The sequence below is a fragment of the Trachurus trachurus genome (genome assembly GCF_905171665.1).
Source record: "Trachurus trachurus genome assembly, chromosome: 20".
NCBI lineage: Eukaryota > Metazoa > Chordata > Actinopteri > Carangiformes > Carangidae > Trachurus > Trachurus trachurus.
The window spans coordinates 20,386,980-20,414,385 of record NC_139911.1 but is presented as its reverse complement, the minus strand read 5'-3'; the positions used below and the strand labels follow the sequence as shown (position 1 = coordinate 20,414,385).

Here is a 27,406-nt window from a genome sequence, read left to right as displayed (position 1 = left end):
ACTATAGGGATTATGGCAATAGGCAAATTTGCCAAAATGTTGAACTTTCCTTTTTAAATGATGGTTCATGTTATTTGCTGGAGGATTGTGTAAGGTGATTATACATCAATGTCAACGTATTGAAGGAGTATTTCTTTCACATTTTCTCAGCCATTGAATTACTGTACCAGCACGGATCAGCCATTAGCTGTGAGTTAAGTGTAGGTGAGGTTGTGCAGCAGCTGAGAAAATATATAGTTCCATAGAATCAGGTTAGAACTGCACACATCAATATAATCTTACAGTAACAGTAACAATCAGGATAAAACGACTTCCGGCCTTAGCTTAAAGACTGAGAAGAGAACTTTGAACTAATTGCACCTTACAGGAGCCTATATTATGCTACCTGGTCAATACAAAAGAACAGCTGGTGAATACAGCAGAGCAGTAAGAAGCTACGTCTTTTTTTCTTTCTTAGAAGTTGGTTGAGGACAAAACAGAGCAAGAAAAAGAGAATCAAGATTGGACCAGATTGATTAGTTAAATATTTCTAATGAACGCAAACGTTGGTCCTCGTCTGATCAGCACATTAGGGTAAAAGTCTTGGGAAATATGTCTTACCTATTTTTACACTCGGCTTGTTTGTTGGTTGGTGTATCAGCATTGTTACAAAGAAAGTACACAACCCATTCGCCCCAACCTTGGTGGAGGGATGTACTGGAGCATCGGCCAGAGAAAAAAACATTTAGTTCAGGTCCGAATTCAATGAAAGGGACAGATTCAGGAAATAAATGCCTCCTTAACATTGTGAGCATTTTTCATGCTTTAGATCTTCTGTTGAAGGTCCAGATAATAGTCTGGACCTCATAGACATGTTTGGCCTCGGTAGCGGTATGCATTCTGCTGTATGCCATTGTACAAGCCACAGTTTCCAGTTTAGGTCCTGTGCTTTGTACTCCCAACCTTGTACTGTACTGTGACCTTTTTTTTTAGCAGTATGACAACTTCCACCTACGCTGGACTCTAAGACGACAGTCATTATTCGCACAACCTCTAAAAGGTCACTTGTCAGGAAAGGGTAAACACTGGTCAGTTTTTACAAATTGTACAAATGACCAATGCTTCTCCATTGCATGTAGAAGTTGTATTTGACTGCTGCAGGTTCAGGATGGGAGGTGCAGAAAGAAACACTCACTCTTTGATTTTAAGGTATACAATCTGACATACATAAACTGTACTGTAGCTCTAAATCATATAATCTGTGTAATATGCAGATTAAAGGAATTACAGCAAATAAAATGGGCCCTGTTATAAAAAGCATGTCAACAAAAGCTGTTTGAGTTCAGTCTGGCATTTTTGGAAATACACTTAAGTCAGTGTACACTTAGCCAGACCTCTACAGACAGAGCTAAGCTATGTCAACCGACTGCTGGCTGTAGCTTTATGTTTACTGCATAGACATTAGAGCACGGTGTGTTACTCTTATACACAATTTGAATAAACATGTTTCACAAAATCTCAAACTCTTCCTGCTGCCTCGCAAAGATCAGAAGGTGGTGTCTTCCTCTCCTCCTCCGTACCAAGGGCTGAGTCTCACTAAGGGGCGGGGATTACAGGCCGGCTGCTCGGCTATGATGATGTCAGAAGTAAAAGACTCCAGTGAGCTCAGGGACCCCGTGGGAGACCCTGACCCCTCATACACGTAGGTCCTGACGCAGTCGAACGGAGGAACGCGAGGATCCCGATCGGCCTCCGTTAGCCTGTCCAGAATAAACTGCCTGAAGACGTCGTCCTCGGGCCCGATGAGGTGCGACTCTCGGAGGGACATCCGTATGCTGGCCCTGACGTCCTCCCGCCGCAGCCTCCTCTCCCTCCTCCTGTGGGGGTGGCGGCGCAGCGGAACGACGACGGCGGCGGCTTGGCAGAAGTCCAGCTCGGCTCCCCCGCCCCCCAGCTCCCCGTAATACAGCACCTTCTGAGACACGGTCTCAGGCAGCTCCAGCTCCTTCACCTCCACCTCCCGCCCCTCCTGCTGTTTCCGCCTGTGCCTTCTCACCATCAGCATTAGAACTGACATCACTGCAGACACAACACGGTGGGAGATCATTATAGTTAAACACCAGGGCATGAGCTTAGTGAGAAAAAAGCATCTGGGGGTGCCTGATGGAGCATGCACGTAGAATGTACAAGTGCTCTGAAAATAATAGCAGCCAGATTTGTTTTTCTGTAACTTGTTGTGGATGCAGAAATGAAAATGAGGCTAAATTAGGCTATAAATTATCTTTTTTTAATCTCAGCTCGCACATAAAAGAAGAATTCTTTTATTTGCTCCATGCGGCACAGAATGCTAAAGGAGTGTTTATTGTTTATGTTGTGTTTTCACGGGGTATTGTTCTCATCTGAAAGAATGTTAGCTTAGCAGGTCTCGTCATTAATCTTTCATGTGATGGGCACAGGGAGGACACAAAGCAGCCGAGGTCATAATAAAGCTCTTCACTATGCAAACCCATCAGCGTCCCAGGATGGCATTGCTACTGATGTATTGCAACCAATACGCTCATTACCTGCCATCATTGCACTGCAAGCTTTCAGCATTTTAAAAGTATGTGTTAAAGGCACGCTGGTGAGTTCTAAAAAGGGGGGGATTCAAATCAAAGCGCAACTTTGTTAATGAAAAATCCTGCTGTTAAGCACATGTTTATACTGTATACTTGCCAAAATGAGGCCAGGTGGAACGGCTCTAGCTCAACAGATCTGCTGAAAAAGAATGACTTTTGTTTTTCTTAGGAGAAAATATAAGTAACATTGTCATTTAATGTGTCAACAGTTCCTGAAGGATAATAATGGGGAGTTTGATCCATTGGTCACTTTATCATTATTCTAAAGCTGACATTGTTTTTGTCCTCAGCAAATCCCAGACAGCCTCATGAAGCCCTCTGCGAATCAAAAGTGCAAAAACAATCATCTTTCGAGTTCACTTGACTCCTTCCGTGTAAACAAAACAGAGATTGCTGTTTTGTCTCACTGAAGTCTGGAGAAACTTTTGCCTAAAGAAATTGGCAGAATAAGGTCTTTGCTCGTTTTTCAATGGCTTTTTAAAATCTAAAAATGCCATATAGTAAGAGCACTTATGGATAATTTTCTCTGAATACTTTGAAAATCCTCTCCTGAGTGTCATTTCACTGGCTTTACCATAAATACGTTCACAGCTCACTGCATCTTCGCCTTTTTACACACTTGAATTGCTACCAGCCTCAGAGGTCTTACAGGTCATGGGGATGCAGGTCTTGGCTACACAAAATTTCTGAAAGAGAGATTTTCTGCTATTGATGAATTCTAAGTGAGCAGCTCTGTAGTTCAACAAGAATCAGTTCATACTGTATATGGAGCCTCAAAACTGAAAAAAAACTGGAGTAAAAAGGTTATTGGGAAACGGAAAAATACACCTGAATGCATCAATAAATAATACTGTGTGGTGTAAAAATACACAGAAATCACCGTGGCAACTAAAGTGACACTAAAACATATCGGACAAGTGTAAATAAGAATAAATTAGGTGATTTGAAGTTACAGAAAAAAACATAAAGCATCTTATCTCTTTATATACTCCAGTTGTATACTCAAGAATAGAAGAATATTGTTAATTGATGTATATTTCTGACATAATTAATTTTTTTTCTTCAGTTTTTGTGCTCCTCCTTTTAATTTCTCTCTTTTAAGACTTTAGATACAAAAAAGTCTGACAAACAGGGATGTAAATACATGGTTTGCTATGTTTGCTTACCTGTGAGTGTGACCATGCAGACCAGAATCCCGAACAATGTCTGCAGGCTGACCCCCATAGACAGCGCGAGGGCTTCCACCCCCCCTGTGGGACAATGGCCGGCAGGCTGGCAGCTGCACACGCTGACGGTCAAAGTGCTGGTGCTGGAGAGTGCCGGAGAGCCGCTGTCAGTCACCACCACCGGCAGCAGATACTGGGTTCGATCCTTGCGGGTGAAAGTACTCCTGCGTGCCACGATGCTGGCTGTATTGTCTAAAAGTGATGTCAAGAGGGAAGGGAGCACTTTTCAGTGGTCTTAAAAAAAACATGAGTACTGCTTGCGGTGTGAGTGCTGAATATCAAGTGAAGTGACACACGTAATGGGATTTAAAATACAATCCAAGCTCTCTGAAAGGCCCGAGCACCTTGTCAAATCCTATTCTCGGTGTGTACAGAAGTAGCTACATGTGGAGACCCAGCTTCAGTTTCAGTTGCACCTGTACCGTTTCATCAAGGTGCCGAACAAAAACTTTTTGGGAGTCAAATATGCTTTGTGGCATATTGAAATGTGTTTTATTCAAAGTGTTTGTTCTTGTTGTTGACTGGACTGCTGTGCTTGCCTGACTAACCACTGCAGCTACATACGTTTCATTCCAACTTACTCATTACACTCAAACATCCTCCCTCTGCACATTTTAACAACACTGTTTGTTCCACTTCTACTGCCCATTTTCATTATAAACTTAGAAAAAGGGTTGGCAGCCTACTGACTACAAGGCAAACGCTCTTTCAATTTACTTACTTGAGAAGCTGTCAGAGACCAAAAAACAAAAAACCCACCAAAGAATTTCATCCCAAACGGCTCCCAAACATTTACGGGTGCACCGTCTTCATTTAAATTCAAACTCCTGCAATCATAAACAATCCCTTCATTCTCTGTTTTTCACACAGTTATATTACAGCCGGTACGCCACGGCTCACCGTCACTACTGTATCTGCCATGGAACTGATGTATGGCTTCATATGATTTCATGTAATTTGGTCTCCCACTGTTTAAAGCCAAAAAAGGAAAATGGCAGTAATTTGAAAATGAAACAAGATGAACATAATCTAAGTGCAGTTATCACTAAGAAAAGAAAAAAAAGTAAATTATCTTGCACTTACGTGCTATTCTGGTCTCTACAACCACTTAAAGCGCTTTACACTACAAGTCACATTCACCCATCCACACACACACATTCATACACATGGCACATCGTTGTATTTAACCGTTCACACAGTGAAGCAAGTCTTAGGTTCAGTATCTTGCCCAAAGATGTGGACTAGAGGAGCTGGGGATTGAACCATCAACTATCTGGTTACTGGGCCACAGCTGCCCACAAAAAAAAAAAAAATACTATCAGAGTCCACTGTCAATTTAAAGGAATAGTTTGACATTTGTGAAACTAGCAGACTGCTAGCATATCAGAGTTTACCCACCAACTGTTGATGTACAGGTATTAATGGTGCAGTGACACACATTTTGTTTTCTGTCTTACTGTAGCTCCACAACAGTTAACAAAACCCTATTTTGAGGGTTCCCTGTCAATTTTAAAGGGATAGTTTGACATTTTGTAAAGCTAGCAGACTGTTAGCATAGCCAAAACAGTGAAAACAGGGGGAAACAGCTACTGTAGCCTGTGTCCGCCCGTAAAGGTGACAAACCGTGCCAGCAGCAACAAACTCTGTAATTCACATGTGTCTTGTTTGTGTTTAGCTCTATGGCGTAGCCATGGTTCCAATGTACCAACATGACGGTGGAATTAATCTTCTCATTTGCATCTTATTTACATCTCATCATTTCATCTCAGCAAGAAAGCAAAGGTGTACATCTCCCAAAGTGTTGAACTACTCCTTTATGCACAGAGTGTTCAAAAGCAAACAGCACATAGTCCAGTTGTAATGTTTGCAGCGTAAACATGCTGAGTCGTGTCTTGTTGTCCAATTAATTGTACAGTTCCCCTGGTGGGAGCTTGACACATCGGTGGCTCAGTTACCTCCACACACTCAGGAAAGTTTGGTTGAAAATGGTCTTGTGATTCTTTAAGACAGAATAAACAAATATTTTTCGGAACACACAGCCTGCGTTGCATGAACGTGGCAGCTGATGTTACTGAATTGTGTGCGCTGCCACCACCAGCTCTACATGGTGTTTGCAGGTTATCGGATTTGGGATTTCTTGTCGTTAGAAATGTATTTCTGGCAGAAAACATGACGTCAATACCTCCACATGTAGCTGCTAAAAATGGTTAAGAATAAATATTTGTTATGTCTGCTTCATTTTCAGATTCAGTGTCACGCCTGCTGTAACGTTAACATGTCGACAGAAATGAAAACCGTGACTCCCGCAGCCTGTGATTAGGAGGAGTTACATAAAGAAATTGAGACATTGTGTGTGTGTTATTATTATCTAAGTGAAAATAACCTTGATTATCTCTGATAGTGAAGTTTGGATTGATATGCTTGTCGGGGACCATAGAGAAGTAGAAGTGGTGTCCTTCCACAGGGTCGTCTGGATCAACAGCACTGAGCAGCTGAATAACCTGAGACACACAAAGACACATTATTGGAGAAATAAAAGCACAAACAAAAAACACAAGCAGTCACACATACACAGCACAGATTTTCTCGGAAGTTTTTCAACCTTTCCCAGAAGTGTGACACAAAGAATTTAATTCTGCAACAAACAATAAGAACATATGCTGTAATTATAGTGCTGAACAATGGTCAAATGTGTGGTATTGTGATAAAATACAATAGAAGAACTTTTAATTTCTAAATTCATGGAAATACTCATTGTCACCTAGTAAATCACAAGCATCAGTGCATCATAATATACATACTTCTCCTGCCTGTGTCCCCTCACAGATATATGGCTGGTAATCTCTTGCAAGCCTTGGCACATTGTCATTTATGTCCAGCACTTTGATGAACACCACCACAGAGGAGGATAAATGGCTCTGCGCTGCAGTAGAGAAGATAGACATTTGCTGGAGTCCACTGGGTGCATGTATCATAAATGCTTTGTAAAAGCTCTGTCAAAATAAGACTTAAAACTGATAAATGTTACTTCTTCTTCCTAAATCACACTATTGCAAACAACACAAAAGGGATGTTGACATTTCACTACTTTCAACAAAACAAAACAAAAGTGTTTAAATGGAGATTCAAGGCTTTGCGTCACTCTAAACCAGTGGGGTAACCTTTTTTTCTGAGGTATACACCCACCGCCCTGTCAGGTGAACTTCATCTAATCTAATCTAATCTAATTTAAAATAAACTAACTCTTCAACTATTTTCCATTACTTTTAGCTAGGCTGACTATTTTAACCACTCGTCTATTACCTTTGACTAGCTTCACCCTACAGGCAACCATAAAACATAAAAACCTTTAGCTTTTTTATATTCCAAATATTTATTCATTAGTTTAAAATAACTTACCACTTATCTAAAACTATTTTACATTTCAGGGATCAGTTTTCTACTTTTAGCTGACACCATTTTGTCTGTGCAACTATTTAAACCAAATTAAACCATATTAAAATTTAAACCTGTTAGATATAGATATTAACTGTCTAAACCATGTATCCATTATTTGTAGGTAACTATTTCAACTGTTTATCCATTAGTTTAACTATTTCAATCATATCTCCATTTGTCACTTTTTGCTAACCATTAAATTCATAATCACAATTTTTAGCTAACTATGTCTATTACTTTTAATTTACCACTACAACTGTTTTATCATTATCCCTTCATGAACACCATTTGCTTTAGCCAAGCATTTTAACAACTCTTTACGGTAATTACTTCTTGCAAACTATTAATACTGTTATTACTTGTTCCTTTTAGCTCACAATTTCAACCATTTACTCAGTATGTTGCACTTTAGTGACCATTATTAACTTTTAAATAACATTTTCACAGTTTAATCTATTACTATTAGCTTACCACTCAAACCTCTGCTTTTTTGCTAACCACTGTGTAACATTAGTGTTCAGGGGTTATAGCTGAGTCAATATATGGATGTATTATTTAAATTGAATCATTATTTTTCAAAGCGAGTCGAGCTCCTGCATCACATCGGTAGCAGGTGTCCTGATGAAACCCATGAGGTCACTGCTCTGGATAATGATGAGTCATCCACCTGCCCTGATTTTATTCTGCAAAGGTTTTTCGACTGAGTGGAGGATAAATGTACAATAAATCTGACAGATGAACAAGACATAATTGTGCAAGACATGAAACTCTCCTTACTGGTCTCCTTGGCTTCAACAGTCACATTATGCCAGTTTGCGGTCTCTCGGTCCAAAGCTCTAGCGACAGTTATGGTCCCATTGTTTGAGTCTATTTTGAAAGCTCTTGTAGTATCGCTCCTTTTGTCAATTGAATAGCTGGGAAAAAGAAAAAAAAAATCACAGGGACACACATTTAGCAGGCAAGGTTGTTTTCTGGGCAAACAAAACATTGCGATGCCACAGGGAGATTAATTAGGCAAACTGCTCAATTTTTTAATCTGTTGACAGATATCCAACAAAGAGAGTACACACACAAGCTAGTGTGACAGCGGCAACAACACTATCAAAACAAAGCGCCTCACACAGATGGCATAGACACAGTTTTATATATAGTTTTTTTCTTATTTTAATTGAACATTATTTTTAATCTGGATACAGACTTTTTGTGGTTTGTCATGACTGAGGAAATATGTTTTAAAAGCACTGAGACAGGGAACCCTGTAAACAAAGGGAATCATCGCTACACCATATTACAGGTGGAGCAGCTGTTATGACAAAATACATATCCGTGTGACTCATTTGGTGATAGCAGCTGACAACAGAGGGCCCCCAATTTTTTAAATGTGAATATAAACTGAAAAATACAACAAAAATATGTCATCCAAGCTTTTGTGCAGGAAATACTTGCTTGTTATTGCATATGTCTTTCACACCACCATACCTTTAACACTTGTTAATGTAAGTGATTATAAATCCATGGTGAATTAGGGAAACCGGGAATAAAAAACACTCCAAATAATGAATCATTTCTCTGAGCCACTACACTGATAACAACATGGAAAATAAGCCAATTTGACCAAAGCAAACTTAATCATATTTACTAGTGTGGAAGTGTGGAAACCCCCTAAAATGTCAGCCCCGAATTTATTAATCAATGAGACACTGTCACCAAAGGGACAGTAATAGACGTTAGGCTGAGGATGATATGCAGCACCTGCCACTCTTAAGCTCTGCTGAGATGGACTACAGGCACCAGTAGTGCTGCTGTCTCCTGTGCAACGTGCCCCACTTGCAAATGACTGCAAATCTCAATTCCATATGCCACCTCGTATGGTGCTTTATTACATTCCCACGTCCTAGCCACGTCGCTTTGTGATAATACCACGGCAATAGATAGAAAAGCCTGTGAGGTATAAAAAAAAAATTGTCATGATTTATTCAGCAGGGCTCATTTCCTACTAAAGTAATATGAGATAAATATGACCATGTACAGGGTATCCAGAGATCAAGGGTAAAAATGGATGCACCGAGCCAGTAACACTATTTGATATGGAATGATTTTTCACCCTGTGGAGGAAGCTGTCTAGGGCAAGCTGTCAAGGATGTCCCCGCCACCCCACACCCACACCCACCCGGGTCTCTACCTCGTCATTATCACACTGGCAGTTGGGTGGCAGATGCCATTCTTCCTGGTTTGGCTGGTTTACATTACCTGATGGGATTGTTGACTGTGTCAGTGTCTCTGGCGCTGACGCTGCCAACCAACGTTCCCACGGCTGCATTCTCAGGAACTTTCCACTCGTACGCGGGTGAGAGGAAGGCAGGCGGCTCATCCACATCTTCCACAATAATCTTGAGGGTCGTCCTGTCCCTGAAGTCCTCCAGAGTCAGAAAGCGTGTGTCCACGTGATCATTAACAGCCTCTGCAGCCATGACAAAACGTCTCTTTGATTCGTAGTCCAAAGGCTGCGAGGGAAAGAAACACCTTGATTAACCAAGATCATTAAGACAACTGGAAGAGTAACAGCTTTTACCATAGCTTACGCTTTGCCAGCTTGTACTTAAAACAGATGATTTCTCCGCTGACAGCTGGACATGTTGAAATTGTTGAGTCAGTGTCAATGAGCCACCAGCTGTGAGCACGTCCTTAATAATGCTGTTTTTGATTAACATGATGGTGCTAATAATTAGAAAACAGCATGAAAGTCATTATCACACTCCCAAAGTGAATAATATATATTTATATATGGGGATAATGAAGTATGAGGCATTAAGTCTTGACGCCTATCTCTATAACACATTATAACCATACATATAATGAGTTATAATGCAGCTATAGCACTGTATAACTACTGTATAAACACTCATAAATGATCATAATGCTTTATAACAATAATCATAACACACTATAAAGTATTTTATCATGACTTATAAGGTCAGGTATTATAATATGTTATAATTGTTAGTAACTCGCTGACTATGCCCACATTGATGATGCATTATAAATATAGTTATAATGTGTTATAACTTGCTTATAAACATGTATAACTATCATCAACACTCATAAATGATCATAAGCATAACGCATTATAGAGCATTATAACTCTATTATAATACTACCATATAAGCCATTATAAAATGCACTATGATGTGTTATGCTTACTGATGATAATTTGATTGTTAATAATGATAGTTATATCTACTGAGACACACACACACACACACACACACACACACACACACACACACACACACACACACACACACACACACACACACACACACACACACACACACACACACACACACACACACACACACAAATACATATTGCTCTTCAATACATATTGCAGTTCATAAGCCAATTAACACATTATAACTATATTTATAATGCATTATCAATGTGGGCATTGTCAGTGAGTTACTTACAATTATAACGTATTATAATACCTGACCTTATAAGTCATGATAAAATGCTTTATAGTGTGTTATGATTATTGTTATAAAGTATTATGATCATTCATGAGTGTTTACTATAGTTATCCAGTGCTATAACAGCTTTATAACTCATTATAAGAATGGTTATAATGAGTTATAGAGATAGGCGTTAAATAAAGTGTTACCACAAAGATAGCTGACACACAGAGGAATGCTCTGTACAGCATTATGTATTCACCTTGGCTAGTAGAACAACTCCCTCCTGTGTCACTGGGTCTGTTTCGATGATAAAAGTGGCGCTTTCCTCCAGGTCATCATCCAGACTGTAGGTCATCTTGGCATTGATGCCGACGTCTCCATCTTTTGCCATGATCCTGCCCACCGTGGTGCCCACAGCTGCATCTTCAGGGACGGCGAAGGCGTACAGGTCTAAAGAAGGGAGGGGTGTTTTTAAAAATCATCCACATTTGACACCATTAGTCTGAGAAGCTGAACGTTGGAATAGGACATCAAAAGGAATAGAAAATATAGATGATTCCAAACTGGTAGTTTTCAAACACATAATGATGACTCAGATTTAGAGAAAAACAACAAATAAAAGAAAAAAAAAAGTTTCATCACCAAAACACTGCCTGCCTGCCTGCGTTGGTTGACAGTAAGTTGTTAATAGCTAGTGTAGAGAGTTTGCTTGTGTGTAAAGTGATAAGAGCAGAGAACATTGTAGTGGAGGGTCAATTTGTGCGAGTCACAGATAAGTTGTGGCAACTCCACATAATCCCAGCCTAACTCTAATAGGAAGATGAGAAAATGTGATTGTGTCTTTGAGCGACTCCATTTGGATGTCCGCCACAACTGGGAGGGACTCAACAGGCGAGCAGCTGCTTCAGGAAAAAAAAAAAAAAAAAAAAAAAAAAAACATCCTGCTGATAATAATTTTGCAATTATGTGACAAAACAGAGGGCACAGTTCAAAGTAAAGAGCAGCCATACAATATTTATAAGGCCTTTTTTGACTGAACACTGACTCCACTAGGATACAGTAAGGGCTTGCAATGAATGTGAATGTGACATTAATAGTTAAAAGTATCATCCCCTGCCTCGTTTCGACAGAATTGATTTCTTCCCAGGGCATTCATTTAGTGAGGTTTATCGCTGAGAGGGCTAGGTTTGTTTCCAAAGGTCATGACAAATGTCCTTTCATGTGTGAATGATTAAATTCATCCAGTGTGTGACGCATGTACACGTGCACACGCAGATGAACAGACCATCACCCATCTCCTTCCCATGTCTCTTTGCCTCCCTCTATCTCTTTCTACCCCCCCTCTCTCTCTCATTCTTCGACTGTCTCCTTTTAATTTTGGCTGCCGGCTGAATAACAAGATGTGTACAGCCGAGTAAAGCGCTGGCAGCACAAACCACCCACCCGAACCGGAGAAGTGTGATCAAATAAATACCTCTTAGGCATAATATTAAATATGTCCTCACAGTCTGCAACGCTTTGTACTCTTTCATTGATTCCCTCTGTGTGTGTGTGGTCTTGTGTGTGTGTTCGCAGCACTGTGAGTCATTTAAAGTGACTCACGGTGCTGGAATGTGGGTCCGTTGTCATTGACATCAGTCAGGCTGACGGTGACCGTGGTGGAGGAGGAGTAGCCGCCGCTGAGGCCCAGCATATCCTTCACCTGCACCACCACCAGGTACTCCTCCCTGGCCTCGCGGTCCATGTTGGGCCAAGACGTTACAATGATGCCTTAAGGTGGAGGAGACAGGGAGAAGCGAGAGAAGTCGGGTTCATTATGACAGCATCAACAGCATCTGTGGGTGGAATTCTCTATTTAGAAAAAACAAAAAAACAACACAAATGTAAGTAAACAAACTTTGCCTGGAGTAATCTTTGAGAGCGCTGTGTATTATGTGTAATAAAACTGCACCACAATAAACCTGAAGTGCAAATTTAATCGATACAAAAAGAAATATCAAGAGGGCTTTGGGATGACTTAACGCTTCCTGTGTCTGGCCAAAGTGAAGGCTGTGGGCAACGGTAAATAGATGAGAAATTTGAATCAAGACAATTAGATTGAGCAGGCAGAGTTATGTTATGTTTTACTTTGTAAGCCATAATTTCAGCCACTGATTCATTTACAGTGGTCTCGTGTTTAGATGATAAGCTTTTCAGCAGCCACTCGATACACGCTGCATCCAGGCAGCTACTATACCCATCACTGCTGGAGTGCTCCACATCTGACCTGTGCCTAATCTACAGCATCTTGTAGAGCTGTGTGTAACACAAATGTTAACCCTCTATGGTACGCATGATGATGCCAGTGGGGAAAAAAATGTTGTTGTTGTGGAATGTTTTTATGTCTCAAAATAGACTAAATAAACATAATCTAAAGACATTTTTAAAAAATTATTTATTTTTTGGAAGTTTTGGGGATTTTTTCTTTACTTTCACCTTCACTGGCCTCATCCTCATCCAAATTCTCATTCTCATCTTCCTCATCATCATCATCATCATCATAATAGCCTGATGCTTACTTTACTGCATCCAAAATCAAATTTATTAAGGATAAAAAACAAAATTATGATGAATTATATGTTTTTGAACATTATATTTAAACATAAACACACACTACCATAGTCTCATAATGCAATATTGATTCCATAATGGTCCACTGTTGCCTCAAGGCAACATTGCAATTTTCTATAATGGTACGTTGTTGCTTTCGGGCAACAGGTGCATTTTAACAATTTTCCATTATTTAATAAGTAAATAAATTGCATGGAACTATTAAAAATTAAACTTTACTAATCTATTAGTGTAAATATTTTTTTTTCCAGATGAAAAAGGGCCAGGAGGTTACTGTATGTTTTCAGACCGTTTTAGTGGAGCAAAATGGCAAACCTGTTTCCTTTGAAAAAGTCTGCAAAAAAGGGTTTCAGTATGGCTTCTTGAAAGTCATGTGATAAATTAAAGCATTATTATTGGTTCTCTAAGGTCTCCTATCTTTTTTTAAAGTATTACAGCATTAAATGGGATGAACTGTGGAGATGTGACAGGCCAAAAAGTGGTATGTTGCTGCCTGAGGGCAACATGGTACCATAGAGGGTTAAAGATGCCATCAGTGTTTTTTAAGGATAAGGTGCCCAAGTGGGGTTTTTTTACTAAGGAAAAGTCTTTCGATATTTTCATACCTGTCAGCCCCCAGCCCACTCACTCTGGAAATAGTAGAGTGCACAACTGTGTAGTTGCATTTAGAAAAAAACACAGGTAAAATAATTTCCTTCAACAATTGGGGACTGTTTTCAGCAAACACACAGGTTACACAAAGAGCAGCCGTTTCTTTGTTTCTTTGTTTGTTGGGGACTATTTGCTGTGAATGAATACACATTTGGTGTGGTGAGTATTTAACATCATAACCAGGACTGGAGTGAAAGTGGAGTTGATTTAAAATGAACTGTGGTGCCCATATCAGTGCAATGGAATGATGTAGCTCTGTTAACTGTATTGTAAATTATGTAACCCCTTAAAATCAGCAAGCAGTACAACCCAAAGGCCAACGGGTGTTAAGGGGTTAAGTAAAATCCCTTAACAGATCATGAATCACTCCTTAATTAACCCCTGAAAACACACTCAACTCCTCACATCTTAATGTGTTTAGTACAGTAGCCAGAGACCACCACAGCTTATCCATTAAAATATTATTCAAATATATTCAGATTAGTGGGAAAAAATGTGCAAAATCAATAAATTCAGTTTTAAAGTATTTATAAGGCATTCCGAGTATTTCACGTGTTTACAACTAAAACTAGAGTTTATAGTGTGTTAGAGTCAACTGCTGCCCACTCCTCAATGAAAACTAACAACTGCCTCCCTAAAAAGTCAGATTTGCCCTTTTACATTACATTAATTTGCATATGAATATTTCTTCGACGTCAATAATTCCCTCCCCCAACTCTTCACAGTTCAGGTCAACAATGTGTGTGGGAGGCGCTGCAGCTGACCTCCGGAAAACACAGGAAATTAGTGTAAATGTACAACACAGTGGCATCAGTTCACTACTTTTCTTGACAGGATGTAAATGTAAACTTATTTTTCCAATAGCCTAAAATAAAAAATAAAAAAGTAGATACACTACCATATCCATAGCTGTTTGAAGAGATAAAGTTGTCAGGGGAATTTATGCAATTTCTAAAGTGAGAAGTATCTCAGACTTGTCAAAAGTAACTTTGACCAGAGGGACAAAGCCAGAAGACAAGATAGTTTCCTGTCTCATCAACCTCAAATTTTTAAACATTTTGCCCGTCTGTCTTTTTCAGGGCAGCTCCATGAGGCAAATCTCCGTGTGTCTTCCTATTCCTAATAATGGTTTGGACTTTCAGGGGGGATTTGTGCAGTTTCTGAGATGATAACCGAAGTACACAGTTGACTTCCAGCTAAAAAAAAAAACACCCACAGAGGCTGTCAGATAGATACCTGTCTTTGGCTCCACAGAGAAGTAGGGCTCCCCCTGCAGGATGGAGTAGATCAGCTTGGCATTGTTTCCAAACATGGGATCATCAGCATCTGTGGCTGTCACCTGGGCCACTGTGGTCCCTGTGGGGGGAATCGGGGAGAGGAGGGGAGGAGAGGGGGAGGGGGTGCAGATCACAGAGTCAGAGTTAGCTCAGGCAGCAGTTCCAGTCGACGGGGAAATAAAGTGATTATGCCACAGTCCCGCAGGGTCTGTCTGTCTGGCTCAGGGGGGGAGCGGTGGGAATGGAAGAGGGTTGAGGTAGGGTTATAGGAGGGATGTCGACAAAGGGGCGGGGGATCAGGGGAGAGGTAGTGGGAGGGCGGCGTTGGCCTTTCACAACTCAGTAAGGCTGCAGGTGTGTGTGACAGCCACTCCAGGCCTATAGCAATATCTCTCTCCCCATCCACCTGACCCCTGTTTTCTCTCCTTCGCGCTCTCATTCAGTTTTCCCTCCATCTTTCACACTTGCAACCTTCTTTTTCTCTCTTCTGACCACATCCTTCTCCTCACCTTGCTCTCTGCAGTATCTTTCTCTCCCTCAGTCATCCTGCCTGTCTCGTTCTTTTTTTTCTCCTCCCATTGAGCTCTGCCTTTCACACAGGCAGGGATTTACTGCACTATTTCTTATTCTCATTCGCCTGCTCTCCATCCATCCCCTCTCACTTTCTCTTTGAGTCGAATGCATTATCATTTATTACAAGAGAGATATTACGCTGCAAAAGCAGATTACATATAAATTGAAATGTTAATGTTTGTGGTATGAAAAGGACAGTGGTTATAATAGCATTATTTAAGGAATTTAGCCATAAAGGCATCCAAGCCATGATATGGAATCCAATACTTTTAACTTCCTGAATGGGGACAGATGACAGACATTCATATAACCTTTTGTTTATTGTCTCCAGTCAAGATTTAACTTATGAGAATTTATTTGAAAAGCTTAGAGCCGATAATGCTAATAAAACATTTTCATTTGTACAAAAAAAGTTTGTTGAATAATCTTTTCACACTTCTCTGGAGGACACACACCAATAGTGAAAGTTGCAGCTAGACGTCTGATAAATAATGGCATTGTTTAGCTGAGCCTAAATCCTGCTCTGCCATTCAGAAACCATGGCAAAAAGGTTATTTTGAAGTTCTCTCAATTCAGCCTGCGTGGAAGTGCAATTTCTGTACAGCATTTCACGGCAACTCATCTGTACATGTACCAAAATACTTCAGTTTGAACAAGTTGTTGACTAAATGACTGACATTGCCTTCCACAGATAGAATTGCTGAAAAACATAAATCAACAGCAAAAAAGAAAAAGAAAAAAAAAAGCTTTCAATGAATCGTTGACCTTATTGTGAGCTGTTATATAAGAACTATTCATCCAATACGATGTGGATCCAGATAAAGCTGTCTATAGTGAGTGAACTCTGTGGATAATTTCACTAACAGGAACACAGATTTTGGAGCGACATGTTACAATTGAGAATTTAAAATTTTCATTTTTTTATCAGTCTGTTCCACAAATTTAATTTCATTGACCTCCATTGTACTGGCAAAAATGTCAGACAGACCTGAAAGCTGGCCACATCATTTTTGTGATAATTATTTTGGGTGAACTGAAGCTTTCACCTTCAATTCTCAGTGATAAAGGGAAACTTCTCCCTTATTTTTCTCAAACATACCCACTGGACACATCTCGGGGATGCTGGACACATACGGTTCGTTCTGGAACTGGGGGACATTGTCATTGATGTCCTGCACCTTGATGATGAACTCTGACTGGGGCTCCTCTGGTTCGTTGGACCTCCTGTTGATAGCCTGGGCCTGGAGGACGTAAGAAGCCTTTTCCTCCCGATCAAGTTTCTTCAGTGTCCGGATCTCACCAGAATACTCATCTATTTCAAACGCATCTCCGGCGCCTTCCCCTGATAATATGTACTTGATGGAAAACTCGCCTCGGTCAGAATCAGATTTGATCTGCGTAAAAAGAGAAGCAGGAGTATGAGAGCGTGCTTTTCCAACATGCTTTTTCAAAGGGAAGCACCATATCAAGGACATGGAGGACATTCAATCTGAAGTGGTACCTGGCCAATAACACGAGGAGTGGGATCTTCCTCGGGGACAAACAGCTGTTTCCAGATCCAGCCTCTCTTCAGGCGACGGTGCAGATGAGTGGACCCCTGGGCCAGTTGTTGGGCTTCCAAACCCTGAGTACCTCTCATATCACTCAGCACCCCGCCAGGAATCATAGAAAAGACCGTCACCACAGCCAAAACACTCGGCGTGCTCATTTTAACTGTCCATCCGTGCGTTTCCTCCCCACTTCCCATGGTTAGTGGGCAGTAGATGGAGGTGTCAGTGGTCTGCTGCTAACAATTCCTCATTCAACAGCACAGTAATTCATGATCCCGGCAGTGCTGTGTCCCATCTTGTTACAACGTGGTTTGTATGCACGGTCATGTCTCTGAAATAAAAGTTAACAATTTAATTAATAGCAGCAGTGAGAAGTTTCCAGCAGTGCACCACAGAGATTGCAAAATGAGGGAATAGAAATTTGTAGCAGTGTAGTAAAATACAAAAATCAAAAGTTGAATTATACAAAGCTGTAAATCAATGGGTTAAGTAGGCTATTTGTTTTTTTGTTGGATTGCATAGCTACAAATAAAGCCTACATTGGAAGTTTATTTTAACCATATAGGCCAAATATAATTTCAGGAAGCAGTAGATGACTAGTCTTTTGTGTCAGCAATTATCGATTAGCTGCAGTTAACTGGTACAGTAGTTAGCTGTAACAATAAACAGAACAACTTAGCAAGATGAGCTGGACGTAAGAAATAAGCATCTTAAATACCTAGCTAAAAGTAACACATGAACAGTTAAAACATAAAGTAACAAATAAGCAGTAAAATAGTGAACTAAGAAAACTAAATAAACAATTGAAATAACTGTTAAGGGGAACTATACTAAGTCCAGTGTCTTTTACGCTGTTTTGCTAACCCTCCTCACGGCCATGTGTATTTGTTTTCAACAAATCCAGCGAGAAAGCAATCCATGGAGCATAGGATAAGACTACACAAATATACACATTTGTGTAGTCTTATCTGTCATAAACAAGAGATTACAGGTTGCGGTGCGCAGAGACGGGAGCTGGGACACCGGGTCGGAGGCTCTGATCTTACAAGGTTGGTTTTCGGCCAAGAGACGCTAGGTGGAAGGCAGAGAGCCTCCATTCTCCCTGTAACAAGTTACAAGTCAGTTATTTATCACAATTACTCTAAAGCTGTTTAATTAAGGTAAAAATGCAGCATAGTTAGTGTAAACATCTTGCATAGTTCCTCTTTAAAATATTGGATCTGTTGTTGAATTAGAAAGTTGCAGGTATTGTGGTTGAAATACTAGCAGTAGAAATGATAAACGTGGACAAAAGCACCAAACCAAACCAAACCAAACCAAACCAAACCATGTAAACATCCACAGTTTGATTGTGTTAAAACATTTATGTTAGATAACATTAGCACTGTCCACTCTATTAGCACTGTATTTAGTGTTTAGAGCAGATTATAATGAATTCAACAAGATAGATGGTATCAGTGAACAGGTACAGCTCTTCTGGGGTGTAGATGTATCTTGCACAAAAGGTTGCACGGGCACCACTGTTCAATATAACCAGACCCTTGTGTGTCTGAGGGATTATGTTAAATGCATTGTAGAACAATAATCTAGATGTTAAACAAATTCAAGCCTAAATGGCAATCAAAACTCAATTTTTCAAGAGAAAGACAAATCCTTGTCCAAGTTCTCATTTTCTTTCTTTCCTTCTTTTTCTTTTCTTTTTTTTTGTGTTGCATCCTGCTGCCTGTGCAGGCGGCTGAAAAATCAGCCCTCTGTTTTGAATTCAAACAAGGCTCTGCATTGTGTTTACGAAGGGAAGCAGGGCCTGAACATCATTCCTTAAGCATGACACTGCACTCTGCAGCTGACTAATGAAGACTTCTAATTAGATCAATGTCTCCCCAGACATGAAAAACAGAGACACACATGCCTCTGACAAACTATGAATCAAATCGATGCACCAATTATAATGAGGGTCAAGAGTGTAAGGACAATGAAAGTCAGACAAGACAGCAAATTAGATGGGGCCACACAAATACAATATGTTCCATTGACAATCCTCTAAAATTAGCAAATTAAACACATTTAATTACAGCACTTTCCATTATACAACAATAACCATCCGCCTGTCAAAGAGAAAACTGACAATTCATACTTTGAAACCGAGATATAACCATATTTTTTTACACTGCAGTGTAGGTGTGTTTGGCTTGAACCTGTGGATGTAATTTAGGTTTGCTATCATTTTAGACATTTTCCTCATAAAACTGCTATACTTTGAAAAGGAAAACAGATTATTTGCTCACACATGAAACCCAGCCAAGCCATACAGGGGGATCAATTGTAACTAAAAGCTAGAAGCCACAACAGCCATACAGTAGGAGCTTTGTTGTATTGTGACACTGTAATATCAGCACATAACATACATAGTCCCTTAATGTGTAAGCTTCCATGAAAGTGCTGCATAAGAATGTGAATGCATGCATTTTTAGCATGGGAGGCCCCAGTGGAAATATAAAATATGGAGTATACTGCAGGAAGTTGTTTCAGCAGTTAGAGTAGTTGCAGTATTAATGATTTAGCAGCTCATAATGTTCATGTTTAATCTTGTGAAAGTAAATTAGCTGTCAAGACAAATTTGTAATGAGCTGGTAAAATCAATTACTGCTGCGGACTTTCATTTCTGAAATTCAATTTCGATACAGAACAAGAACGCGAGTATGTGTTTGTGCTTCTATATGTCTTTACGGGCCGTATTCATATGTCCGAACATGGTGGAGTGACATTCCAATTAGTGGCCAGTGAATCGTGAGCTGTTATAGTCTTTCATAGAAGCTGCCAAGCACACACCCAAACTGAACGCCTTGAGCCAAAACTAGACAACAGCCCTCAATGATGTTAGTCTGAGCAACTGCTCAGCTGCCAACATGCCAAGGAGTCTGCTTAAAAATCTTCCTGGGGGTATCAGGCTTTACTGATGTGGCTGGAATAGCGTGCAGGTCAACAGATGTTTAGGTGCCAATTTAACAAGATGGGCCTCTCTGGAAATAAGTGATGAAATTCTGGGAAAAATAATAGGTACGCCAAAAAAAAAAGTCCCCCAGCTCCGTGTCTGTAAATAGCAGTAGTGTTAGAGAGCAGGTAAAACACATGTTCATGTGTGACAGCTATCTCGATGGCACTTGATTATAATGGTGACCACACCAACGTCTGATTTTAAAAGCATCAGATATAGTTATAGTTATACAGGCAGCTCATGAAAGCCTTTTGTAATGCAGATCCATCACTCATCACTTACAGGTCTATAGATTCTGAGAAAAAACACAGAAACTAGAAATATAATTAAAAAAGAAAGAAAGAAAAGAAGAAAAAAACACCATTGAACTCCATGGTCAATTTTCCCCTTTCAAAAGACATTGTCATTTTGACATGACATGCCGTACATGCAGAGTGCCCTGTGGTTGACAGCCATTCATTACCTCTAATAGGCCTTCCTCCCATTTCCAGCAGACCTCCTGTAGCCTGTATGTACAGTAGCTACTCTGCCACATGACAGAATGACAATGAGCTGCAGTCTCACAATGTTAAGCACTAGATGCGCTGAGACCGTCACATTATTTTCCTATATGGTGATGTGCTCGAGCTAATAAAATGCCGCTCTGTTGTAGTAATGGTTTCAGGATGCCATTAAAATGTGTCTAATGTGCCAACGCAAATGTTGAAACACAGTAATAAAGAAAAAAGCAGCTTCCACTTGACATTGGGGATGACACGTCAATATCAACATGCCCTGCTGACGCTAACTGCTAGGTAATGCTGACTCCATGTGGGCATTAATTATCTTGTTTTTTCGTCCATTAGTCTTCGGACCGGCTTTAATGTATGATAATTGAAATAAAGAGACGGGGACATGAACGCATGCAGAGCTTGGAGGTGAGAGTGGATCTTAATGTGGACTTAGACCTCTCATTTAACGACAAGAATGCACAGGCTTGAACATAGAAAAAACAAACCAAAAAAAAAACCATCTGCTAAGCCTCACTTCTTTAAGACCACCCTTCCAAGACAAAAAGTCCTTAATTGGTCTTTTGGGAGCCCATCATGGGACTTGCTGTTTACTGTTCATGTAGTTTATGGTTCCTAATTCACAGCCTGAAATGAGTCTAGAGACCGAGCTAAAACAACAGGGGAATGTCAAGTCATCATGTACTTGTTAGTAAGTAATTTGTTTGATTTTGTTATGAGCACAAGTGGAAATCATTACTGCTTAGCAAAGTGTCACGAATTTCCACTGACATTTATCAGCGATAGCACTGCATCCTATTATTTGGCTGCTCTCATCTTTTTTTTGTGTGGAAAACAATTAACTGATGCTGCCAAAGTTATTATTAAAGAATAAAAAAAAACAAGAGACCAGTGGATTTAAACTACAGGCTATTATCTATAAAGACTTAATTATGATGATAAAAGGAAGTTAACGCCCAAAGTTTCACAGTGTTTTAAAGAACAAGGAGACAATCATCTTAAAACTGAACTTTAGTGTCCTTGAGGCTGTCATATTCACTCTCCTAGTCTTTTTAGCCCTGTTGTCTATGGGCCTACAGCTGGCAGGAAGCTGTAAAGGCCATGTTTTGTTAGTATTCCCTGCCTGCTTCATTATCTTACCAATATTTTCCTCTCATATAATGACTTATACAAAGTACCGAGGTTCCCTGCTTAAAGAGAGGTCATAGAAGCTCTATAATAATCAATTTCATCGCACTACATTTTGAATAATCACATTTTTTTTTACCACCAAAGGTTGAACATGACAAAGGCAAACATTTTGCTGCTTCATATTTTAGGCATGTATTCAATGACAAAAGAATCAGTGCATGCATTTCAATGACCAGACTATCAGATTGTCAATAGAGAGGCCACAATCATCCAAAAAGTTTTTCACAATATCATAATTTTGTTACAATTAATTGAATCCACTTGAAAATATTTCTTCAGCAATTCAAACAACCACTGACGGCTATTTCAGGAGGCATAACACTGCTAAAATGCCAGCAGCAATTGAAAAAGATTCAAGAAATGTATTTAGTTCTTGCTGTGACAAACACAAAGAACCCCTGGACTCATTTGGAATTGATTGTATTCACTTATTATGAATTTCAGCCTCTCTGCTGCTGCTGCTGCTGCTGCTGCTGCCTTTATGTTGAAAACCTCTTGTATTACTGTTTGTATCCCTTTGTGTATCCTATCCAAGATAATGTGCAAAACTACACCTAATTATCTTCTAACAAAAGATAATCTCTTATAGGATGCATAGCGTCCGCCACCACACCCACCTGTTTGTTTGATTCTCCAAGCCACTTGTCACCAGCCGCCATCAAGAGAGATCATCGTGGGGTGTAAGGAAACACAATCTGCTTAACTAAATACCCTGGTACTGGAAAGCAATTCAGTCACCACAATAGCAGAAGCGAATGCGCGTGGTTCTCACAATGCGTAATCCCCTCCACTGACGACCTCCCCTTTTCTTCTGCTTCTCCCCTTTTCTGTCCTTCTCAAACTTCCAGGGGAAGAACAAACACAGGCTCTATTGTCTGGGACTCGCATCTGAAGACTGCTGAACACTCAGGGCCTTCATCGCCATGCAAATAGTCACAGCCCAGACTTACAAATGAATTTCTATCTGTTCAGTCTCTGTTTTTTTTTTTCCCCCTCCCCATTTTTCGCGAACAATCCGCTGCCTATGAGGGTGAAGCCGGAGCATGGAGAGGATGGTAATTCATCCACTGTAAGGCCACTATTTCTGCTGGTGATACGACAGCAACAGTCTGTTTTCCTGAATGCCTGGTCCTGGTATGGTCACATTTAAAAATTTGACCTGTCATGACACGGAGTGGCAAAATAAGTCCAGTTATTGTTTTTCGTACTTATTTCCCCGGTTGTTTACATGTGCTGGTGATTGGTTGTGAAATAGAGTGTGTCTGTTAAAGGGGCGGGGGGTGGGAGGGTCCATCAGTCAATCCTTAAAGTCTTAAAATTAGATCAATGTTTTGGAATAAAACAACTGAATGTTGGATTGATTTCCACAAAGCAAGGGCCAAGCAGTACTATGGGGACAGGCCTTTCTCTATCATCGCCCCAAAACTCTGGGGCGCCACATCGGATTCTGGTTTTCTTCCTATAATTCTTTTTCTATTCCTTTAATTCCACAACCTCCCTGGTCTTAGCCTCATAATGCGTCTGTAAAACTCATCACATATAGCTTTTATGATCATTCAGTTTGAACTGTGAAGCACTCTGAAACAATTTGTGCTGTGTTTAAAGGTGCTATATAGATAAAGCTGAGTTGAGTTGAGTTGATTTGTTTTTAGTCTTTGGCTACAATCACTATAAACCATGGAAAAAGCAGCATCAAGTTAAACTGGGTGGCTAAATGACACTAATCACTTAATTACTAAAGCAAGTTTAGACTCAATTAAAGACACAGGGAATTAAAAACAAGGCATTGTCACATATATTTGTTCTGTTTCCTTGTGTTAGTTGTTTAAAAACAGCATTTTTACCCAAAACCATTTTCTATTTCTATACTTCTCTACTACAGTATACTTATCTATCACTTCTATAAGCATAAACAATTGTAGGGTGTTTTAGTTAACAGGGCGAAATCATGGTCGTAGGTGTGTTTGGCTGTCAGATAGTGACATATGACTACACTGTGTTCACAAAGCCACGCACAATTTCTTTCATAACTAAACACTATCAGGGGTTCCAGTAGTATGAGTCCTCCCACCACCACCACCACCACCACATGTGGTATACCTCGGCTTAAGGCTGACCTGCCACATCTGTTGGTCTCAATGTGTTGTTGACCCCCCCAGCCTTGAGTCAACAAAGTGGACATATATCTTGATTTACTCTGGAAAGGAGAATACAACTTTTGTTGCAATAAATGTTATAAAATTGGACCTAGAGTCACAGATTATGTCATTAAATAAAAGTATTAGGATTCAGAGGGTTTTGAAAGTTTCCTCTTCTGCTGAATGTGCTTTCTTGTAGGGAGCAGGTGGTGGTTATTGTCACTGGACAAGATCTTGACAAGTCATTGATTAGTTTTCAAGAGGTTATAAAACCATCTCTGAGTAGCGCTACAAGTTTAGGGCAGCCTAAAAGGCTACAATGAGTTGCTATGAGAAAGTGCTAAAATGGGCTGGGATTAGGCCTACCTGTTAGCATGTTAGCTTTAGTAGAAGACAAGACAGGATAGAGACACTAGTTAACATAAGTGGATGCTTTCCATAGCTGGACACAGATGTTGGACAAAGGAAATAAGTTTGATGCTGAACTTTTCTCAACGTTTCTTCTAAACTGGTAAGTAAATTGCTGTCAATGCGAATGTTAGCTATGTAGCGACAGCAAAACTCATAAATAGCCTTAAAGGGGACACATTATGGAAATGAAGGCTCTTTTGGTTTTGGCTTGGCAAAATGACAAAAAAATCTATCATTTGCAGGTTCCCGAGGTTGAAATCCATGTGGTTTGATGAGCTGTTCCATCATTTGTCATTCAATGATTTCATTAGTTTTCGAATTTGCATAATACCACCACCTGTGAGTAACTGTACCAGTAGAGGGGGTGGGATGGGGTGAGCAGGCCATTCTGAACAGGGCTGTTTTGAGGGTATGAAAAGAGAGCTGTGATGTTCGATCCTTGGAGATGTTACAGACATGCCTTTAAGACACCTGTGAACTATTTTGTGGAAAAGGAGCATAATATGTCTCCTTTAAAGGTCCATCGACAGAGCAAAACACAATTTTACAACTTGAGGGGTAGATAAATGTCTGTTTACTGTCCACTACAACCTAGTGGGTAATTACTGTGGTCATTCCAATTACAACAAGTTAAACGTTTCTTACTTGGAGTCATTTTTGATTTGACGACAAAATAACCTTTTGGATGAAAATACCCGAGGAGGATTCATTACATGGCTCTCATAAACATGCTAACCTCCAAGGGCTAATTACAAACCTAAACAATGCTAATAAATTCAATCATTACAGAGCTCTATGAGGGCCAGGCTAGTATTGTTGGGTGTAAATGTCGCCAAAGTGGCCGCACCAGCCTTTGCCCAGAGCTTCGTGACAGGGTGAAATTAGTTATTTCGGAAGTTGAGATTAGTTCTCGCTCTGAACTCCAAGGCTCCCATTCTGATTCCATATCAAACAGAGAAATGTCAGGACCTGCACTGTGACATTTAAAACCCCCATTGTAGACCTTGTCTAATTGAGCCTCCCTCATTATAATGATGGAGTGTGGACCGACCACTGCAAAAGAATATCAGAGATGAAAGCTGTAGTTTAGTGCCAGCAAAAATTATTTACATTCCCGCCGCCCTTCCTCTCTCCGAACGCTGCTTTGAATCCGACTATCTCTCTGTCTCTGGTGACATTTCAGTCCTGTCAAATAATGGGCACAGAGTAATGGTCAGCATATTTGCAACAAGATAAAGGTGAGTCTGGTCAAGTCAGCATTCACCAGCACGTCCTGTTGTATAAATAATGTAAGCTGTAATGGTGATATACTGCTTGCTTACGTCCTGTATTACTCACTATCAGTGAAGACATCATTCTCCTCACAGGAGGCACAAAGAGAAGATAATGGCTCTGACATCAGACTGATGGTTTGTTTTTCACACTTCCCCTTCTGTTCTGTACTTGTGAGGAACACTTTGGAATATTTCAGTGAAAACCAAGTTATTTTCCAATCAAACGCTGCAACAACGTCAACATACAGTTCACAAGTTCAGACTCACAAGAGATGAACTGTTGGGGGTTTGTCATGTTAGAGGCAGATGTGCCCTTCACAGCTTACATTCATATTGTGGCGACGTCTCACTGTAATTGGAGGAAGAATAAAGCGTCCTTGGCATTCTGCTCAGTCCACTGTGGTGAATTTGATGAGGATGTCACATTAAAAATGCATGTTCCTCATACGTTCTTTGGCCTTTGTCTTTAGCCATGGGAAACAGCGGACACTTATGACAAATAAGGACGGAGCTGACGGCGCCTGAGGTGGATCTCTCTATTCGACAGGAAGCGTCAGCTGCTTTTCCCAGTGTCTGCCTCCTCCACACAAGGCAGTGCATTTGTCAAACGCCTGGGCTGATGGAGGGGAAAAGAAATTGGGTCACAATGGAAAAATTGAATAGACTTATAAACATTTTTCAAGAGAAAAAAAACCCCAAGCCACAACAAAATCTTTCACCTGACAAATGATGATTGTGCATATGGCCATTCTCAGGAAACGCTCCACTACAGCAAGCTTCTTAAATCACTGTTTATCTATATTTTTGTAGTGATTAGTTTTGTTTTGTAGTCATCTATGAAGCAACAGCTCGGCCAGCCGACCGGTGGCAGGCAGCCAACTGTTGACCAGCTGCTGGCCGATTACTTGTGAGACATCTCAGGTCTCCCAGATCCTCCATGAATCTGCCACAAATGAGCACTAACTCTGCACTCGTGGGCAGCAAGGGAAATCTCCTGGAAGCAGACAGCAAGATTTTTGTTTACATGAACATTTTAAGTGGCTGTGTTCATAAAATATAAAGCTCAAGGGGAGATGTAACTTAAGTGCATTTGATTCTGAGCTGCTTAACTGGAGGGTTTTCTGCAACTTTACACTTATTTGTAGAAGAGCTAAAGCTCAAGTGGAATGCATCGCAGAAGATTAAGCTCAGACCTAAAGTTATTCAAACGTGTTAGCTCCACAGAGACAAAAATGACATCCAACTATCATTGTGATTTGATTATATATATTTACAAAAAAAAAAAAAACTACATATTGCAGTTGTTGGAAGTAAATGTTCATTTTTTCCACAGGAAATGTTACACTACTCACTCGCACAAGAATATAACTCTACCAAAAGGAGGAATGACTGTATTAGAAATGATGTACTTCTTTGATAAACAGTCTGTGTATGTAAAAACAACAGGTGGAGAGTAAGTGAGTTAACTATCACAGAGCTTTTCACTGAAAATGTTCTGCTAATGCCAGGAG

The 27,406-nt window shown here is 40.2% G+C and overlaps 1 protein-coding gene across 1 annotated transcript; it reads right to left on the bottom strand.

Moving 5' to 3' along the window:
• On the bottom strand, positions 1 to 22,856 carry cdh19 (cadherin 19, type 2). The gene is made up of 12 exons (XM_083995465.1): positions 22,690 to 22,856; positions 17,329 to 17,708; positions 16,927 to 17,221; positions 15,214 to 15,333; positions 12,319 to 12,486; positions 10,976 to 11,166; positions 9,512 to 9,765; positions 8,039 to 8,175; positions 6,625 to 6,746; positions 6,207 to 6,324; positions 3,764 to 4,015; positions 1 to 2,058 (listed from the first exon to the last, which is right to left on the bottom strand). The coding sequence occupies exons 2-12, from the start codon at positions 17,572 to 17,574 to the stop codon at positions 1,526 to 1,528; spliced, it is 2,436 nt and encodes an 811-aa protein (XP_083851591.1). The 5' UTR covers positions 17,575 to 17,708; positions 22,690 to 22,856; the 3' UTR covers positions 1 to 1,525.
• Positions 22,857 to 27,406: the final 4,550 nt, after the last annotated feature.

What these genes read in the sequence shown, in the direction of transcription:
- cdh19 (XM_083995465.1), bottom strand. Translation starts at nt 17,574, where the DNA reads ATGGGAAGTGGGGAGGAAACGCACGGATGGACAGTTAAAATGAGCACG. An exon ending in CCCCGAGATGTGTCCAGTGG is followed by an intron (nt 15,334 to 16,926) that starts GTATGTTTGAGA and finishes TTCCCCCCACAG; the next exon opens with GGACCACAGTGGCCCAGGTG. An exon ending in TGTTGAAGCCAAGGAGACCA is followed by an intron (nt 6,747 to 8,038) that starts GTAAGGAGAGTT and finishes TCTCTACTGCAG; the next exon opens with CGCAGAGCCATTTATCCTCC.